Source organism: Schistocerca serialis, chromosome 3 (assembly GCF_023864345.2).
Source record: "Schistocerca serialis cubense isolate TAMUIC-IGC-003099 chromosome 3, iqSchSeri2.2, whole genome shotgun sequence".
Classification (NCBI taxonomy): domain Eukaryota; kingdom Metazoa; phylum Arthropoda; class Insecta; order Orthoptera; family Acrididae; genus Schistocerca; species Schistocerca serialis.
The window spans coordinates 255,184,549-255,205,819 of NC_064640.1; the positions used below are offsets into that span (position 1 = coordinate 255,184,549).

General features: G+C 46.5%; 1 protein-coding gene across 1 annotated transcript in view; it reads right to left on the reverse strand.

The window, feature by feature from the left end:
- LOC126470017 (tetratricopeptide repeat protein 7B-like) overlaps nucleotides 1–21,271 on the reverse strand; it is a gene marked incomplete in the record, with an annotated part of 205,659 nt that overhangs the window by 27,629 nt on the left and 156,759 nt on the right. The window contains 1 exon segment of the mRNA XM_050097494.1: nucleotides 6,495–6,648. Coding sequence (XP_049953451.1) covers nucleotides 6,495–6,648 — 154 coding nt within the window.

Below are 21,271 nucleotides of genomic sequence, written 5' to 3' on the forward strand. Positions count from 1 at the left end.
TTGGTTTAAAAGAGGGGGGAGGAGAAGCTATTTGCATGGTCATTGGTCCCTTGTCCCTGGTAACATAACTACACAAGGGAAAGAAGAAAAGAAAGGAGACGTACAGCACAATAACAGGAAAAAGGAAGAACCATAAGAAAGACAGATGGACAACCAACATTACTATGACAAAACAGGGGGGGAAGGGGGGGGGGGAACACAGAGAGAAGCAAGAAACAGGTAGAAGTGGTAAAAACAAGAGAGCAGATGACCATGGCTGGCCAACCATGAGAATAAAAAGGAAAAGACACCCACCCCGTGACACATTAAAAACATTCACCCTAAAAGCATCATTAGAGTGCAGAACCAAAGGGACAAAGGACATGTGCTAAAAAATATATAGAATAATAAAACCCACCATCACGTATAAAATTTAGAACTAAATTAACCGATGAGGCGTTGTGAGATAAAATTAATGTCAACGAGTCCGGTAACTGAAGAGTCTGTCACAAGACAGCAAAAAAAGGACAGCTCACCAAGATGTTGGCCACTGTCAGCTGGCCACCACACCAATACTGAGGTGGGTCATCACAGTGCAGGAGGTAGCCATGTGTCACCCAAGCATGGCCAATGCGGAGCCAGCAGAGAACCACACAGTCCCTGCAAGAGGCGCACATCGAGGACTGCCACACATTCCTAGTCTCCTTAATGGCACGCAGCTTGTTGTGCATGCTGTGGTTATGCCGTTTCCACTCCCAAAGCCACAAAACCTTGCGGCGTAGGACTGAACGCAGGTCAGTTGCAGAGAAGCCAATCTCCATAAACTGTTTCCACGTAGCCTGCTTGCCAGCCTGTCAGCAAGTTTATTGCCTGGGATTCTGACGTGACCTGGAGTCCAGTCAAACACCACTGAACGACTGGACCATACCAGGGCATAGATAGAGTTGCTACCAAAGGATGACGAGGGTAGCACTGGTCGATAGCTTGTAGGCGCTCAAGGAGTCAGTAGACAGAAGAAACTACTCCCCAGGGCACAAACGGATGTGCTTAAGAACACAAGATGGCCACCAGCTCGGCACTGAAAACACTGCAGCCATTGGGCAAGGAATGCTGTTCAATATGTCTTACATGGACATACGCGAAGCCGACACGAGCATCAGCCATTGAGCCATTGCTGTAAATCATTTGTGCCCTCGGTACATGACAAGAATCAAAAGGAAGTGGCAGCGGAGAGCCACGGGGTTAACTGAGTCCCTAGGACCATATGAAAGGCCCAGGCAAAGCAGTGGCCTTGGTGTACACCATGGAGGTGTACGTGAATGGACCTCAAGTATGGGTGGTAAAGGTAAGAACTCCAGTTCGGAAAAAAGGGATCGGACTTGAACTGCAATTGGAAGCCCTGACCTGGGCCACCGATGCGGAAGATGAACCACTGTGGGTGGGAAAATGAGACAGTGATTTGGATATCCTGGAGAATTACAAATGTGTGCAATGTAACTGGTCAGCAGATGTGTATGCCTAACCTGCAACGGAGGGACTCCGGCCTGCACAAGGACACTTGTCACCAGACTCGTCTTAAAAGGTCCTGTCGCGAGGCAAATGCCACAGTGGTTCAATGGGGGCAAGTAAATGCAACGCTGAGGGTGCCACTGAACCATAAGCCAGAGTCCCGTGGTCAAGACGGGATTGAACAAGGGCTCTGTAGAGCTGCAGCAGCATTGAGTGATCTGCACCCTAGTTGGTGTTGCTCAGGCAGCAGAGGGCATTGAGGTGCTGCTAGCACTTCCGCTTAAGCTGACGAAGGTGAGGAAGCCCCCCAAGTCAATCAGGTGTCGAAAACCAGTCCTAAGAATTGATATGTCTTCACTACAGTGAGTGGATAGCCATTAAGGTAAAGTTCTGGTTAAATGGTACAATGCCGAAAGAAATGCATAACACACGTCTTTGCAGCCACAAACTGGTAACCGTGGGCTAGAGCCCATGACTGCACCTTGTGGATGGCTCCCTGTAAGTGCCACTCAGCAACACCAGTAGTGGTGGAGCAGTAGGAAATGCAGAAGTCGTCTGCATATAGAGAAGGTGAGACAGACGGCCCTACAGCTGCTGCTAGACCATTAATGGCCACTAAAAATAGAGAGACACTCAATACAGAGCCCTGTGGGACCCCATTCGCCTGGATATGGCAGGAACTATGGGACGCACCTACTTGGACACGGAAAGTCCCAAGCGACAGGAAATTTCGGATAAAAATCGGGAGTGGGCCTCGGAGACCCCACTCATATAATATGGCAAGGATATGATGTCGCCAGGTGGTGTCACACGCTTTTCGTAAATCAAAAAAGACGGCAACCATGTGTTGGCGTCTGGAAAAGGCTGTTCGGATGGCAGACTCATGGGACACCAGATTATCAGTCGTAGAGTGACCCTGGTGGAAGCCACCCTGACACGCAGCCAGCTGCCCAGGTGACTCCAGAACTCAACCTAACCACCGACACACCATACATTCCAGCAGCTTACAAATAACGTTGGTGAGGTTGATGGGCCGATAGCTTTCCACATCAAGTTGGTTTTTACCGGGTTTGAGCACCAGAATGATGGTGCTCTTCCGCCATTGTGATGGAAAGATGCCATCGCACCAGATCTGGTTGAAGATGACGAGGATGTCACTTGCAGTCAGATGAGAGATGTTTAATCATCTGACTGTGGATCCGATCTGGCCTACGAGCTGTGTTGGGGTAATGTGCAAGGGCACTGAGAGGCCCTGCTCTGTGAATGGGGCATTATAGGATGTAGTAAATGAGAGGAATTTCCCTTCCAGCCACCGTCTGAAAGTGTGAAAGGCCGGAGGGTTATTCTCCAACACAGAGGCTCGAGCGAAGTGCTCGGCGAAGTGCTTGGCAATCGTGTTTGCGTCAGTAGAGAACATGCCATTTATGTTGCCACCTGGAACACCTGTTGGGGTCTGGTAACCAAAACAAGTTCGATCTATGCCCAGACGTGGGAAGGTGACACATGGCACCAAATGCTCCCGTCGTTTGATAAGTTTGCGAATGCAGGCACGCAGCCATTTAAAGGCTATGGGCTGCTCCACAGAAGGGTGCCGCCTATGCCGCTGTAGAGCTCGCCGATGCTCCTTAATTGCTTCAGCAACTTCCGGCGACCACCAAGAGACTGCCTTTAGCAGGGGGCACCCTAAAGAGCTGGGGATCATGTTTTCTGCCACAGAAACGATTGTTGTAGTCACCTGCTCAACCATCAAATCAATGTTACCGTGTGGGGGAGATTCAATGGTGACAGCAGAGGTGAAGGCTTCCCAGTCTGCCTTGTTTAAAGCCCACCTGGGCAGGCGTCCGTGGGCCTGATGCCAGGCCAGTGACCGGAAGATGGGAAAGTGGTCACTACCACACAGGTCGTTATGTGCTCTCCAGTGGATAGATGGGGGAAGTCCTGGGCTGCAAATTTACCAATCAATGGTCGAGTAACTACCATGAGCCACACTGAAATGTGTGGTGGCCCCAGTATTTAAGAGGCAGAGGTCAAACTGAGACAGTAAAGGTTCGACATCTCTGCCTCAGCCAGTAAGCACAGTGTCACCCCACAAGGGGTTATGTGCATTAAAATCACCGAGAAGTAGGAAAGGTTTAGGGAGTTGATCAATCAGTGCAGCTAATACATTCAGGGGTACTGCACCATCTGGAGGAAGATATACATTCCAGATAGCTATTTCTTGCGTCATCCTTATTCTGACAGCCACAGCTTCAAGAGGGGTTTGGAGGGGCACAATTTCACTACAGACTGAGTTTAGAACATAAACGCAAACTCCACCTGACACTTTATTACAGTCGCTACTGTTCCTCTAGTATCCCTTATAGCTGTGGAGTGCAGTGGTCCACATTGCCGGGGACCAGGTTTCCTGGAGGGCAATGCAGAAAGCAAGTGTAAAGCTTAACAGTTGCCATAACTCTGGCAGGCAGTGGAAGAAACCGCCGCAATTTCAATGGAAGATGATGTCATCTTGAGACTGCGAAGGCGTGGAACATTCAATGAGGCAGTTTACGCATCAGGGTCACCTGCTGCCACCGACTTTTCACCTGAGCAGTCTATATCCATTGTGTATGAAGGTTAGGTGAGATCTAGGTCCTCAGCGGACACCAGAATCTCCACCTCATCCGCAGACGCAGAGCTTGTAGGTAGCGGTGGTGTGGGTGCCACCGCAATTACCTTCGTCTTGTGGACTTTCTTTTTGGATTCCTCTCGCTGCTCCTTAGGTTTCCCTGGCTGGAAGGACTTCACTGATTCAGTCTCTGGGACTGAGGATGAGCATGAAGCCATACGACTAGCTGCTTTTGGGCTCTTCAGCATTGGCGTGAGCAACAGGGAGGAAGTGCCCCCCACCACCAAGGGGGAAGGTGTAGTCTTCTAGTTGATAGAGGTGAAAGGAATGCGAGGAATTGATGGGGCGACAACTGTTCTCCTAGCGGCGTTGTAAGAGGTGGTCATAGCCATAGGATGTAGGCACTCAAATTTCCTCTTAGCCACAGTGTAGGTCAGTCTGTCCAGTGTCTTATATTCCATGATTTTCCTCTTTTTTTGTAAAATCCTGCAGTCTGACAAGCAAGGTGAATGATGTGAATGACGCTCTCCGCAGTTGACACAGATGGGAGGTGAGGCACATGGAGTATTGGGGTATCCACAATCTCGACATGTGGCACTGGAAGTACAGCAGGAAGATATATGGCCGAACTTCCAGCACTTAAAGCACCGCATCGGGGGAGGGATACATGGCTTGACATCACAGTGGTAGACCATCACCTTGACATTTTTGGGAAATGTGTCATCCTCAAAGGCCAAGATGAAGGCACCGATGGCAACCTGATTATCCATCAGACCCCGATGGATGTGCCGGACGAAATTAACACCTTGCCACTCTATATCGGTGTGCAGCTCATCGTCAGACTGCAAAAGAAGGTCCGTGTGGAATATAATACCCTGGACCATATTTAAGCTCTTATGGGGCATGATGGTAACAAAAACTTCCCCAACTTGTCAAAAGTGAGTAATGCCCATGACTGGGCAGACGATGTTGTTTTTATCAAGACTGACCCACAGCACAATTTGGACAAGCCCTCCACCTCCCCAAACTATCCTCCAAATGCTTCACAAAAAACTGAGACTTCACGGACTTGAAAGATTCCCTATTAACTCTCGTACATACAAGGTACCGGGGCGAATAAGCTTCACTGCCATCCTTGCTCTGGTGTTCCTCCCATGGTGTGGTCAGGGATGGGAACGATTTGGGATCATATTTCTTAGCACTGCCCACTGCCCACTTAGAGACTGCTGGTGGTGGACTACCAGCATGAGATGACACACTACGCTTCATGGCGTGTCATCTGCCCTGATGCCACCCATTCCGACCAGGGTCCCTCCCCACGGGCGCCACCCAATCTCTCAGCAAGGGCCACCTGTCAGGATGGTCATTGCCGAGAGTCCCGATGTCCCAGGGAGATGGGCATCTACTCCATGGCGTATGTAGGCAATTGACAGCGCAGGCATCAGCAGAATGATCCCTGTGTTGTCAGGGGGGCTACAACCAACAGCGTACATGGTGCCCCCACCACAACGGTCTGGCTACCATGCTGGATATGAGGTGCAAGGAATTCCATGGTCCTCTTCAGCGCAGAAAACGACACTGCATAGTGAGTGGAGGAAAATGCACCCAGGAAGGTGTCCTCGCTCAAGAGATGGAGGATGAGCGGGACTGCAATGCCACAATGAGAAAGTGGGCTAAAGATCTCAATGCTCAATGGACACGATGGACCATGTAAGGTGCCCTTCCCCAATTGGCTCGTCCTTTGGGAAAATTTTGAAAAATGGAGGTCAAACCCTACAGGGGACCATCACATAAAGGCCGAAAGGTGAGAGACTCCTTTTAGTCGCCTCTCATGACAGGCAGGAATATCTTGTGCCTATTCTAACCCTCGGGCTTGCAGGGGGGATTTTGCAGTAGGAGTTGTCATAAACTGAGGAGTCTTTCCACAAAGACACTGAGAGGGAGCACTTAATCAAACTAGAATATTGTTGAGGTTCAGAGGATGACCAGAAAGCACTCCTGAGGATGTGGCAAGTAGTAATCTTGGGTAGTGTAGGTCTTATTTCAAAATATAATTGTAGCTGGAGCTGGCGTTCATAGTAGTAGTATTGTGTCAAAAGATTATAACTTTTCTAGCATTTTAAAAATAACATACATTTGTAAATGGCATGGAAAATGTATGTATATCAAACTGGTGGAATAATTCTTGGGAGAGGAGAGAGTGAAATGGCTGTGTATCTGGAGACAGAGTGCCTGGCAGAAACAGTTTGGAGGTAGGGAGAGGGGGGGGGGGGGGGGTGAGAGAGTGCTGGTCAAGGATAGGTTAAGCAGAGATTAATGTTTTAACAGAAAAAATTAGTACATGCAAGAAATTCAATATCTGCACTATTTAGCACACATGAAAAATCAAGTCTGCACTTACTAGAGTCCTTATCAGATAATTCTGATGAGTACATCTGGAAAACGCTACGGGTCTCACTACGTCTATCTGATTGTTCCATTACATCTGCCTGGATTTGTTCTTCATACAAGTTTTTCCATAGTGCCAACATATTTCCAGCAGTATGGAGTGCTTGCTAAAACAAAACAGAAAGGATACATACAATATTGGCCAAAGTTTATATCCTAATCACATCAAATAAGAACTAGAAGTAAACAAACATAACAATTAATTAGGTAAAACAGTTTAAAGAGATAGTGAGTATATATCACACAAAAGTTTTCCACAAAACAGCGATTGATGACAACACAGGTGATGAATTAAACAAAAGCTATCCTCAGCTCTTGCCAATGGCCATGCTGCTGTGGTAACACCAGTTCCTGTCAGATCACTGAAGTTGAGCGCTGTTGGGCTGGGCTAGCACTTTGATGGGTGACCATGCGGTCTGCTGAGCGATGTTGGCCAGCGGGGTGCACTCAGCCCTTGTGAGGCAAACTGAGGAGCTACTTGATTGAGAAGTAGCGGCTCTGGTCTCGTAAACTGACATATGGCCGGGAAAGCGGTGTGCTGACCACATACCCCTTCATATCCGCACCCAGTGATGCCTGTGGGCTGAGGATGACACGGCGGCCAAGGCCTGTTCGGGTGGAGTTTCTCCTCAGCTCTTAGGATAATTTGAATACTACAGTGTTTTACTAGGGATGGTCCATAGGAGGTGGTATGCTTTGTTCCTGTGCCATCTTACCAAGGCAGCTGACAAACCTGGTGGAGTTGAGTCTCCCAGACCCCGTATTTGGTGGAAAATGTCCCCAACCCACCCACCCACCCACCCTGAAAGTAATTTAAAACATTATACCTAAGAATAAATTGAGAATGAGTTCAGCTGTCCATAAGTCGTCTGCCAATTTTAGAGACAAAGGGCCTGGAAAATCATGTTTAGTAAGGAGAGACGGAGGAGGGGGCACTCCAAGATGTGAGCTACTGTTCATAAGGCTCTGCAAACACAATGTGGAAGTGACTTGTAGCAAAATAAAACTTTGGGTTAATCTGGTATGACCACTGCAGAGGCATGATAAAATGGTAGGAGGAACAGGAGGAGGAGAGCCATAATACAGCAGTAGTCTTTGTTATAACCTTTAATCACTAATAAAGTGCGTGGAGATACAAAAGTAGAAACACTCGCGGGTTACATGTTACTAACTCCGTATCTGTCACTCGACTGCCGGGCCGTGACATGCGGCCGGCGCCGTTCATAACCAGGTGGCGCTCCCGCGCTCGGCCGAGCTGCGGAGCGCCTCTATCGCCGTGTTCGCGTACTAACGTAGCGGCACTTTTGAATGTCGTGGCACTGTCACAACACTTTTCCCCCCTTGAAAAAAAAACGCTCACTTTCGTGGAGACACGGACAGTGCGGAGACATCCATGCCCTCTTGGGAGGTCCCGAGAAGATCCCGCGGAGAAACACGAGAGTATGGTCGAAAATGTCCAGGACGGAAGCTGGCGCGTGGAACGTGCCTCCTGGACGAGATGATGGGTGAAAACTCCGGAGCAGCATCCATAGGTGTCGTGGACCTGGGGGTGTGCTCCAGCGAGATGGGTCCCGGAGAAGGCGGCGTCGCGACTGGGGCCGGTTCCGGCGTACTCGGAAGCGGTAGCGACGGCGGCGGCAACAACACGCCCGGAAGATCGGCAGCAGCGACAGGACTGGCTTCTCGGACTGGTGGAGACGAAAGAAGGGGCGGTGGTACCGGCGTGGCCACCACTCGTGGGCGCATCTGGTCGTAATGGCGAACAACCATGCCGCCGTCCGTACGTATTTCACAAAGCCGGCGGCCGCGAAGAGCCTGGACCACCCCTGGAATCCATTTAGGGCGAGATCCATACCCCCGTGCCCACACGTCGGCGCCCACCGGGTATTTTCCCGCACTAGGGGACACAGTACAAGGCCTGACAGGGTGAAGCAGATGCAGTAGGGTGCGCGGTTGGCGGCCATGCAAGAGTTCAGCAGGGCTGCGATCACCCAGAGGCGTGAAGCGATAAGAACTCAGAAAGTGCAACAGCGCGTCATCTGTGGAAAAATCACTAAGGAATTTTTTCATTTGGCTTTTGAAAGTGCGGACAAGGCGCTCGACCTCCCCATTCGATTGCGGATGGAAGGGTGGTGCTGTAACATGATGAATCCCTTGTCCAGTACAAAAATCACGGAAGGCCTGCGAAGAGAACTGAGGGCCATTGTCCGTGACAATCGTGGATGGAAGACCTTCTAGCGCAAAGATTTTTGACAAAGCCAGCGTCGTCGCCGCAGTGGTGGGCGACGGACAGCGAACAACAAACGGAAACTTCGAGAAGGCGTCAATCAACAGTAGCCAATAAGTGCCGAGGAAGGGGCCGGCAAAGTCAGCGTGCACCCGTTCCCACGGCTGCGCCGGATCAGGCCACGGAGAGGGCAGAGTACGAGGCGCAGCCAGTTGTTGAACACACTGAGCACACGCAGCGACCATGTGGGCGATGTCCGAATCGATACCGGGCCAATAAACGTGCCTGCGGGCCAGGGACTTAGTCCGAGAAATCCCCCAATGGCCCTCATGCAATAGTTTGAGAACAGCTTTGCGAAGAGAGGCGGGCACCACAACCCGTGGAGATGCGCCATCCGTGGCCAGAAGAACAACACCCTCACGAACAGACAGACGAAGGCGCAAGGCATGGTAGTTGCGAAGGGGATCCGACGCCCGGCCCTTGGTCCTGTCCGGCCAACCCCGCTGAACAAAACCAATCACCTGACGCAGGACCGGATCCCGCGCAGTAGCCGACGCGACCTGCGAACCTGTAAGTGGAAAACCCTCGACCGCACGACGTTCTTCCTCATCAATGTGGAAACAGAGGAGTTCATCGCGATCGAAAACCGGGTCGGGGCCCATCGGCAAACGCGACAACGCGTCAGCGTTGGCGTGCTGGGCCGTGGGGCGATAGTGAATCTCATAGTGAAAACGAGACAAGTATAAGGCCCAACGTTGCAGGCGGTGAGCTGCCTTATCCGGAAGCGACGCCGAGGGGCTGAACAGAGAGACCAGCGGCTTGTGGTCGGTGATGAGGTGAAACTTAGAACCATACAAAAAAACGCTGAACTTTTTCAGAGCATAAACGATAGCGAGCGCCTCCTTTTCTATTTGAGAGTAACGCCGTTGGGCATCGTTGAGGGTCTTGGAAGCGTAGGCGATGGGTCGTTCCGACCCATCCTCATACCGATGGGCGAGAACAGCCCCTAGGCCATACTGTGACGCGTCAGTCGCCAGAACCAAGTGCTGACCCGGACGGAATGTGGCAAGACAAGGCGCCGACTGCAAATGAGCCTTCAGGCGGACAAAAGCCTGCTCACACTCGGCGGACCAACAGAAAGGAACGTTTTTGCGTAACAGCTGATGCAGAGGATGAGCCACCGCCGCCGCGGAGGGAATGAATTTGTGATAATAAGCAACCTTGCCTAGAAACGCCTGAAGTTCTTTGACCGTAGACGGCCGGGGTAGAGCGGTAATGGCCGCAACGTGCTGTCGTAGAGGACGTATACCCTCACGGGACAAGTGGAAACCAAGATACACAATGGAGGGTTGGAAGAACTGAGACTTGTCCAGATTGCACTTCAACCCTGCTGAATGCAGAACCCGAAACAGTGAACGCAAATTGCGAAGGTGCTCCTCAGTGGAGGCCCCCGTGACAACAATGTCATCCAGGTAGTTGATGCAGCCGGGAACGGAAGCCGTGAGCTGTTCCAAAAACCGCTGAAAAATGGCCGGCGCGCTAGCGACGCCAAATGGTAACCGCTGGTACTGATACAACCCACAAGGAGTGTTGATGACGAGAAATTCCTTGGAAGATGCATCCAGCGGCAACTGATGGTACGCCTCCGATAAGTCAAGTTTGGAAAAGAACTGGCCCCCAGCGAGCTTGGTAAATAACTCCTCAGGACGGGGAAGAGGATAAGTGTCAATGAGGCTTTGAGCATTGACAGTGGCTTTAAAAATCACCACACAATCGCAGACTCCCGTTTGGTTTAGAAACCACCACGACGGGCGATGCCCATTCGCTGGAGGTAACAGGAAGGAGAATCCCCGAAGCTGTTAACCTGTCTATCTCAGCTTTGACAGGCGCACGCAACGCCATCGGAATAGGGCGTGCCCGGAAAAACTTAGGGCGAGCCGTAGGTTTAAGAGTAATGTGGGCTTCAAAATCCTTGGCCCGACCCAGACCCGCAGAGAACACGGACGAGAATTCAGAACACAAGCCATCCAGCTGTTGATACGGAATGTCCTCAGATATGAGGTGCACATCATCATCAATGGAAAACCCGAACAACTGGAAAGCATCATAACCGAACAGGTTTTCAGTGCCCGCATGATCCACCACATAAAACGTGAGGGGCCTAACAGACTTGTAGGCAGTGGAAGCATCAAACTGGCCAACGATAGGAATTTTCTGCTTATTATAAGTTCGTAGATTTCGCGTAACTGGAGACAAGGAAGGGGAGCCTAACTCCAAATACGTGCGAGAATTAATGAGAGTTACTGCAGAGCCAGTGTCCACTTGCATGCGAATGTCTTTATCCAGAACACGAACAGTAACAAACAACTTATTCGTTTGAGAAAGCACACAGTTAACATCCATGTCCGATGCCTCGTCCTCGTCGACAGGAACTTTAGGGGACGGACACACAGAAGCAATGTGGCCTTTTTTCCTACATGAATTACACGTGGCCCAACGTTTTGGACACGCGGCTCTGTCATGCTGTACGAAACAACGTGGACAAGAAGGAAGGGCGGAACGAGCCTGCTTCTGTGGTTGCTGTTTTCGCTGCGAGCGTGGCGGCCCAACGCGACGTTGTTGACGCGAGTGCACCGCCGCCACATCGTCGTTTTCCTGTGAAACAGGCACATTGTCTGCGTCGAAAGTGGTGTGTACAGCGCCTACATCACACCACGCGTCTATTTGCGCACCAGCAGCGTGAGACACTTCAAACGATTGAGCGATGCTGAGAACTTCCGACAACGACGGGTTTGGCAATTGTAAGGCACGTTGCCGAACTTCTTTATCAGGAGCAAGCCGTAAAATAGCGTCCCGAACCATTGAATCAGCGTAAGACTCATGATGAGTGTCCGTGACAAACTGACATTTCCGACTCAGACCGTGTAGTTCCGCCGCCCAAGCCCGGTAAGATTGATGGGGCTGTTTACGACACCGGTAGAAAGCCACGCGGGCGGCAACGACATGGGTGTTTTTTCGGTAATAGGTAGACAATAAGTCACACATTTCTTGGAAGGACAGAGAGGCAGGTTCCCGCAGAGGGGCTAACTGAGATAACAGCTGATAGATCCGTGGGGAAATCCAAGATAGAAATAACGACTTACACATAGGAGCGTCGACAACACCGAAAGCCAAGAAGTGTTGCCGCAAACGCTTCTCATAATCCTCCCAGTCTTCAGCGGCCTCGTCATAAGGAGGAAACGGAGGCGGAGAAGAGGAAGACAGACGATGAGTAAGCGACGTCGACAACGCCTGAATAGCAGCCGTCAGCTGTGTTTGTTGCGCCTGAATAGCAGCCGTCAGCTGTGTTTGTTGTTCAATAAGCGCTTGCATAAGCTGTTCCATGTCTGCCCCGACACGAACACACAAGTCCACAACGCAGGGGAAAAAAAAATATCCCATCCTCGTCGCCAAAAAGTGTTATAACCTTTAATCACTAATAAAGTGCGTGGAGATACAAAAGTAGAAACACTCGCGGGTTACATGTTACTAACTCCGTATCTGTCACTCGACTGCCGGGCCGTGACATGCGGCCGGCGCCGTTCATAACCAGGTGGCGCTCCCGCGCTCGGCCGAGCTGCGGAGCGCCTCTATCGCCGTGTTCGCGTACTAACGTAGCGGCACTTTTGAATGTCGTGGCACTGTCACAACAGTCTTCTTGATAGTGATAAGTTTATTAGAGCGGACAATAGCCAGATTATGTTCCATCACTGAGTGAGAAGTCTTACTCACACCCACAAACCTCCACCAGGGTTAATTAAATATTCATAGACAAATAGATCGAATTTGATTATGTCTGAGAGCAAGTCTGGTGGTTGACAGAAGGATTTACCCATTCTTAGTACTGAATTTTGGCCGAACAATTGTTCAATTACTATCTTGGTTGGTTTGAGTTCCTTTCCTACTGTGATGAATACACTGTCTCCACTTCTGTCTACTCTATCCTTTAAATGTATACTTAGATCCAGCCCAAACATTTCTCTGCTTTCAACTGTGGGTTTTAGCCGACTTTACACATCCAGTGTTCTGTTAACTCCACTGCTCTATAGGAATGTTTAAAACTCTGTAACAAAGTTGTGGCAGTTGATCACAAATATTTTAATGGTCTCATTAATGGGGGCATTTCTCTGCATCTTGCCTTAACTGCTTGAGGTCTCGCATCTCTTTTATTACCTAGACTAGGTGGAGAGTTGCCTAATCTAAAAAAAAATTACTTGTACGCACCCTTCAGCCATTTAATATTGTAAACAATTCAGAAACATTTTCTTAAAGATTTTATGTAAATCACAATAGTGATGGTAGTCTACACCTTATAGCACAGGGTATAGCATACAATAATAGACCAATAAATAAGAATAATCAAAATTTAATATATAGAAATCCCTTGCATAATTTGATATATTTCTCTCACCTTTGGTCAGCCACCTATAAAGTTGCACAATTAGGTATGTCGTATTGTTGCTCTTTAAAACCCCTCAGCCAACTTACATCCCTAAACTCTACAAGAATAATTTAAAAACGTCATTATGAGCTCAGCAATTCATGGTATAATTGTTCTTATACAGAAGTCTCCATTTTAGTACTAACAATGAGCCTCCCCATTTCAGTTGTTATTGTGCAGGGCAGGAGCTATAGTTTATTAGTATATTTCATGTTTCTAGAATGAAATAATCACTCTGCAGCAGAATGTGTGCTGATATGCACTTCCTGGCAAAGGTCCCGAGTTCGAGTCTCGGTCCGGCACACAGTTTTAATCTGCCAGGAAGTTCCATATTTCATGTTGCCCATAAATTCCTCATGCTAAACTCTTCATTGTGGAATGTGCAATTTCATTTACTGACAACAAAACTACTCAATTGAAAATATTTTCAACAACTTCAGTTGGAAAGACCACATAGATAATATTGTGGGGAAGGCAAGCCAAAGGCTGCGTTTCATTGGCGGGACGCTTAGAAGATGCAACAAGTCCACTAAAGAGACAGCTTACGCTACACTCGTTCGTCCTCTGTTAGAATATTGCTGCGCGGTGTGGGATCCTTACCAGGTGGGATTGACTGAGGACATTGAAAGGGAGCATGGGCAGCTCGTTTTGTATTATCATGTAATAGGAGCGAGAGTGTGGCAGATATGATATGCGAGTTGGGATGGAAGTCATTAAAGCAAAGACGTTTTCCGTTGCGGCGAGATCTACTTACGAAATTTCAGTCACCAACTTTCTCTTCCGAATGCGAAAATATTTTGTCGAGCCCAACGTACATAGGTAGGAATAATCATCAAAATAAAATCAGAGAAATCAGAGCTCGAACAAAAAGGTTTAGGTGTTCGTTTTTCCCGCGCGCTGTTCGGGAGTGGAATGGTAGAGAGATAGTATGATTGTGGTTCGATGAACCCTCTGCCAAGCACTTAAATGTGAAGTGCAGAGTAATCATGTACATGTAGATCCACATCAAATTATTTCTTACTAGTATTCGAGCAAATATTTGTTCAAGCCATACCTTTCAACAGATGAAGAAGAAGACGAAGAAGTTGTACCCATTACAAAATTACCACTCAGTAATATGTAAGACCCAAGTGAGAAATTTTTTCAATATGATGGTTTGAAAAGAGAGCAGAAAGTTTCAGAGAAAATTGAACTGATCTAGTGAGCACCATATTTCCAAATAGGCTACAGGTGGCACATAAATGGAACTCAAGCAATGAAGGAAGATTAGAGTTTGATGTCCTACTGATGACAACAGTATTATAGATGAAGCACAAGCTCATTTTGGAGAATGGTAGATGAAGCACAAGCTCATTTTGGGGAATGGTGGGAAGGAAATCAGCTGTGCCTTTTGAAGGAACCATCCCACAATTTGGCATAAGCAGTTCAGGGAAATTGTTGGGTAGACACATGGAGATTTGAATTGATGTCCCTCAAATAAGATTCCAGTTTCTTACCCCTGCAGCACCTCATTTGGTTTCTTGCAGTCAAATTTTTGTGGAGAGCAGAAACTGAATATAAAACTGACTTTAATGTTGAATGCTGCTATTTATGAACATACCATTGTAAAAGAATATAACATAATTTTTTCTTATCATATAACAATTTTTTACTTAATGATTCCAATTTGAAATGCACGGAATCAGCACTGACGTACAGGAAATAACTATTTGCCACAAGATGATAATGATAATAATAATAATAATAATAATAATATATGCCAATAATAATATATGCCAATGTCATAAGGAATACCACTCAATCCATGATAAGAAGACTGCAGCACTGCACTGATACCAATTGTCATCACTTTGAACACCTTCTGTAAATGGACGTTCATGCCACCTTTGTTGACCCTCAAAGACCTTACTGTTACGCATCATTGGATTCATCTAGATAACCACTATCAGAAAATAAGTACCAAACTATAGCATCCCATTTAAAAAAAAAAAAAAAAAACAAAGTTGATCTTCATATCTCTGACGCGACCCCAACTAGCAACAAAAAACCAACGTCATGAGTGTGTGTTTCTGTCTGTATAAAATGCTCTAGTGATTGAAAGATAGGTGTGGAATGTCATCATCATTGTCATCAGTTCAAAGACTGGTTTCACACAGCTTTCCATGCCACTCTATCCTGTACAAGCCTCTTCACCTTTGAATAAGAACTGCAGCCTACATCCATTTGAACCTGCTTACTGTATTCAGCTCTTGGTATTCCTCTACAATTTTTACTTGCCCCTGCCCCCTCTTCCTTCCCAATACCTCCCTCCAATACTGAACTGATGATCCATTGATGTCTCAGAATGTCTCCTATCAATGGATCTGTTCTTTTATTCTACCTGTGCCACAAAAATTTTTTTCTCCTCATTTATATGATCTACCCATCTAATCTTCTGCATTCCTCCATAGCACCACATTTCAAAAGCATCTATTCTCTTATGGTCCAAACTGTTTATCACCCACATCTCACCTTCATATGAGGTTACACTCCAAACACCTTCAGAAAAGATTTTGTAATGCTCAAAGCTATACTCAATGTTAAATTTCTCTACTTCAGAAACACTTTCCTAGTGGTTACTGTTCTATGTTTTACATCCTCTGTAACTCTGCCATCAGTTATTTTATTGTACAAATAGCAAAATTCATCTATTACTTTTGATGTTTCATTTCCTAATCTAATTCCTTCAGCACTGCCTGATTTAATTCAGCTATATTCATCCAGTTTTTTTAAAATTTTATATCTGCTTTTCAAGACACTGTCTATTCCTTTCAACTGCTCTCTCCAGGTCTTTGGCTGTCTCCAAAAAGAGCACAATGTCACTGGCAAGCCTCAAAGTTTTTATTTCTTCTCCTTGGGCTTTAATTCCTTCTCCAAATTTTTCTTTGGTTTCCTCGACTGCTCAATATACAGACTGAATAACATTGGGGACAACCCTGTCGTACTCCCTCGCAACCAGTGCTTCCCTTTCATGCCCCTCGTAACTGCCATCTGTTTTTTGTACAAATTGTACGTAACCTCTCTCTCTCTCTCTGTATTTTACTCCTGCTACCTTCAGAACTTCAGAGAGTGTGTTCCAGTCAAAACCATCAAAAGGTTGGCTTCTACCAGTTCCTCCATTATTCTTAAAATAATTCATTTCAGTATTTTGAAACTATGAATTATTTAACTCATAGTTCGATAATATTCACACCTGTCAGCACTTGCTTTCTTTGGGATTTGTATTATTACATTCTTCTTTAAGCCTGATGATATTTCTCCTGTCTTATATCTTGCACACCAGATGGAATAGCCTTGTCATGGGTAGCTCTCCCAAGATATCAGTAGTTCTGACACTGTCATCTACTCCACAGGCCTTGTTTCAACTTGCGTCTTTCAATGCTCAGTCAGTATGATACTGCCCATCCCACCTTTATTTAAGTCCTCTTCCCTTTTTATAATATTGTTCCAGGTTAATTTCCCTTGTGTAGCCTCTCTATATCCTTCCACATTAGAGCTTTCCCTTCTTTGCTTAGTACTGGTTTTCAGTCTGAGCACTTGGCAACAATACAAGTGCTTTTGTTTTCTCCAAAGGCCTTTTTAATTTTTCTTTAGCTGGTACCTATCTTTCCCCTATTTATACATATTTCTACAGCCTTGCATTTGTTCTTTAGCCATTCCTGCTTAGCCATTTTATACTTTCTGTCAATCGCATATTCCAGACATCTAAATTCCCTTTTGCCTGCTTCATTTGCTGCATTTTTATATTTTCTCCTTTCATCTATTGATCCTTTAATTACCATCAGGATCAGAGGTCCATTTGTGATTTATATTACATTTTCTGTCAGTAACTATACATTTTATTTTACTGAATATTTAGCACTTTTCATAATTTGTGTTATTAGTCATAAGTTTGGAAAATAATTACAGAGATTTACCTACAGCTTTGTGTTAAAGTGTTGGTTCACATTTGCTCCGGTATGGGCCTCGAAAGCCCATGCAGTCAGAAGCAATTTTTAAACAATATCTGTGCAGTGTCTGTTACTGCCATTTGCTATTTCCGACTCATGCTGTTATTCTTTCAGCATTCAACTGTCCTTGTGATAACCAAATGTTTATTTTGGTACATTACTTCACATAACAGTTGTCTGTTCTACAAAATGAAAATGGTGTAGAGAAGAGGACTATCAGGTGAGAAGATAAGGGTATTGTTAGAGCAGTCTTCCGATTCTGAATACCTATCCAGTGAATCTGAATTTTCCAGGGATGATGTTAATGAGGTACACGTTGCTAAAGCCTCACAACAACATGAAGAAAGAGGAGGAGGAGAAGGATGATGATGATGATGATTCCCTTTACGAATAAGTCTAAGAACAATTTAGTGTGACATTGTTGAGCAAAACGGATATACTGAAAGAAGACCAGGGGTAACAACATATTTGATTAGGAACGGTGATAATGAGGAGTCTTGTTTTATGTTGTTCTTTCACACACCACTCATTGAGAAGATGTGGATGTGGACCAACATGGAAGGTCAAATTGTTCACAAGGACTGGATGGATACAGATTTGAATGAAATGAAAAAGTTTCTTGGTGTCCTGACTCTGACAGGTGTTTACAGGTTGAGAAATGAATATATCAGTCAAGTTCGGAGTGTTGCACATGGCCAAACACTGTTCAATGAAATTACACTGGAGAGTCAAAACATTATGACCACTGCCCACTGAGGTTGAATGCCTCCTGATGGGTGTTGCAGGCATGCATCACAGTAAGAAAAAATGTAAGCAGAAGAGAGAGAAATGTGCAGTCATTACAGCAAAGATACGGGCCACAAATGCAGAAATCCACTGATTTAAGTGGTTTTGACAAAGGGCACATTGTTGTGGCACAGCGGCTGGAAACAAGAATCTCTGAAATGCCGAAGCTGGTCAGTTGTTTGTCGTGAGCACCTATGGAAAGCAGTTTGAGGATAGTGGAATAAAGTGTAGGCTGTATGGTACTGGACATCCACAACTCATCACAAAATGTAGAGGTCAGAGGACTCCCACTGTATAATCTAGGATAGGCAGCAATCTGCGGCAGATCTGATGACACAGCACAATGCTGGTGCAGGCACAAGTGTTTTGGAGCACACCGTTCAAAGGCCATTGTCGAACATGGAGCTCTACACCACACGACCCTTACATGTTCCTGTATTGATCCAATGACATCATCAGTTACGACTTCATGGGTACAGCATCACTGAGTTTTCACTGTGGATCGATAGAAACAGATCACCAGTTGAATGAATCCCATTTCTTTTTACACCAGGTCAATGGCTGGGTCCTTACATGTCGCCATCTAGGCGAACGGCTTCTTGAAATGTGCAGCATGCCACAGATGTAGGCCAGTGAGAGCAGAATTGTGTCATGGGGTACACTGAGTTGAAGTTCTATGGGACCTATGGTAGTACTTGACACCATGACAGCAGTGAACTACATGAACATTATCGTGGACCACCTGCATCCCTTCATGTTTGAAGTCTTGTCTCATGGCAATGACATCCTCCAGCAGGATAACTCTTTGTGACACAGCCAGAATCGTGCTACAGTGGTTTAAGGAGCATGATAATGAACTCAAACTGATGTTTCAGCCAGCAACTGCCTATGATCTGTATCCATTGGAACACAGATCGGGCGCAAGTTGCATGCTCACAAACCACCATCCTGTAATTTTCAGGAATTTTGTGACCTGTGAGTAGACATCTGGAGGAGGAGATTAGTGTTTAATGGCCCATCGACAACGAGGTCATTAGAGACTGAACACAAGCTCAGATTAGGGAAGGATTGGGAAAGAAATTGACCGTGCCCTTTCAAAGGAACCAGCCCAGCATTTGCCTGAAATGATTTAGGGAAATCACGGAAAACATAAATCAGGATGGCTGGAGACGGGTTTGAACTGTCGTCCTCCCGAATGTGAGTCTAGTGTGCCACCCCACTCGGTAGACATCTGGTGACAAATATTTTCTGGAAACCTATAAAGGACTTGTATAATCCATGCCAAGCAGATTCACTGCTGTCCTGTGTTTGAAAAGTGGACTTACATGCTATTAAACAGGTGGTCATAATGTTTTGGCTCATCAGTGTATGTCTTGCAACTGCCTCCATGCTATTCTGAGGATGTTGTGTTTAGACATGCAGCAGCCTGACACAAACGTAGGTCACAGGACAAACTGGAAACTATCAGACAAGTTTTTGAGATGTTGGAAACTACCCTAAGGGCCTAAATTCTAAGATGGTACACAATTTTGGATGAACAGTTGGTCCTATATCAAGGTTGTTTTCCATTTGGACAATATGGGTCATCAGAACCTGGTAGCTACAGTATAAAGTTCTGGACAGTTTGTAACAGTGTAACAAGCTACTATTAGAAGCTGGAAGTGTATTTGAGGAAGAATGAAGAAACCAGAGCCACGCAATGAAGAGAATGTTGTGGAAATCCTGGTGACTGAGCTTGAAAAATCTGGACATAATATCACCAGTGATAACATTTTTACACGAAACAAACAAAGGTGAACTGCCTGCTGGCTTTATTACACCTACAGAACATAAGTACACTCTACATTATTTGATTTTCATGAAATTTCAATCACCAGATTTCACCCCTGAATACAAACATATTTTGTTGGCACTTAACTACCAAGGGGGATATGATCATCAGAATAAAATAAGAGAAATCAGAGCTTGCATGAAAAGATTTAGGTGTTTGTTTTTCCTACGTGTTGTTTGAGAGTGGAACAGCAGAGGGATAGCTTGAAGTTAGTTCGATGAACCCTCACATCAAGGCACTTAATTGTGAATTGCAGAGTAATGATGCAGATGCACATTCAGATGTTTCCAACCAGACGTGATGATAGCTTGATATGTTCCTAAGAAGAACAAAGTTGTTACCATTCTTAGCTCTCTTCATGAATAACCGACAGTATAACCATCAGAAGAAACCTGAAGTTATAATGATATACAGTGCCACAAAAGGTGGCATTAACACCGACACCATGTACAAGAACACGTGGTGCTACAGTGTGAAGAGAAGAACATGGTTCTGGCCATTGGTGGTTAGTGTCTGCACAGGCAGCACAACACTGCTACACAACACTGTGCAAGAACTGACCCACCTGGCTTACTGCTGCCCACAAGTAAACACCTTTGCCAGGGGTGGTGGTGGGATTAAAGTTTAAAAGGACCTAACTGCGTGGTCATCGGTCCCTTGTTCCATTGCACCAAGTCCATGTTCACCAGGGGTCTAACCATACTATCCATCACATGTGTGCTCCATGGCAGGTTTCCACATTACCCCACTGTGCTACCCATCCCAGCTCATCTACTTTCATCATGATGTCCGCTGTTGGGGATAGTAAATCCCCCTCCCCCCCAAAAAAAGGTGACATAGGGCCAAAAATGAGTAGACTTGGGCCACAGCCTCCGACAGAGAACTGGAGAGGACTCTGGAACACCCGGTTGCAGACCGACCACCATGGGAGACAATTCAGACAACACTGGCTCCACAAGAAGAGTCTAATGGCTGAGGCAATTGGAGAGAGGGGAGGGGGTGGAATCCACTGGCAGCAATGGAGGCTAGACCACCTAGAATGGTGTGGAGAAGGAGCAGGTGGAGGTCAGATCAAAACCCATGGGCTCCACATTGGCAAGCTTAAGTGCGAGCCTCACTGCAGGCCAAAGCTGTAGGCAATAGGACGACAGCAGAGGGAGTGGAGGGGTCACAACAGAAGAGCCTCAAGTGGAAGCCCTCACTCAGAACAACATTGTGACCAAAACTCTGCCACTCGGGTTACCAGAAGACCACAGTGATGATGTCCCAACAGAGCACTGGCACAGCTGTTTTGCATAGCGGGTCAGATGCTCTCAGCTGATATCCAGCACAAACAACTGCAAACCTCTGTGGCCCACCAAGACATCCAGCAGCCACCTCTGTTGCTGGCCGAAGGACTGTGGCCAAACGACAGCCC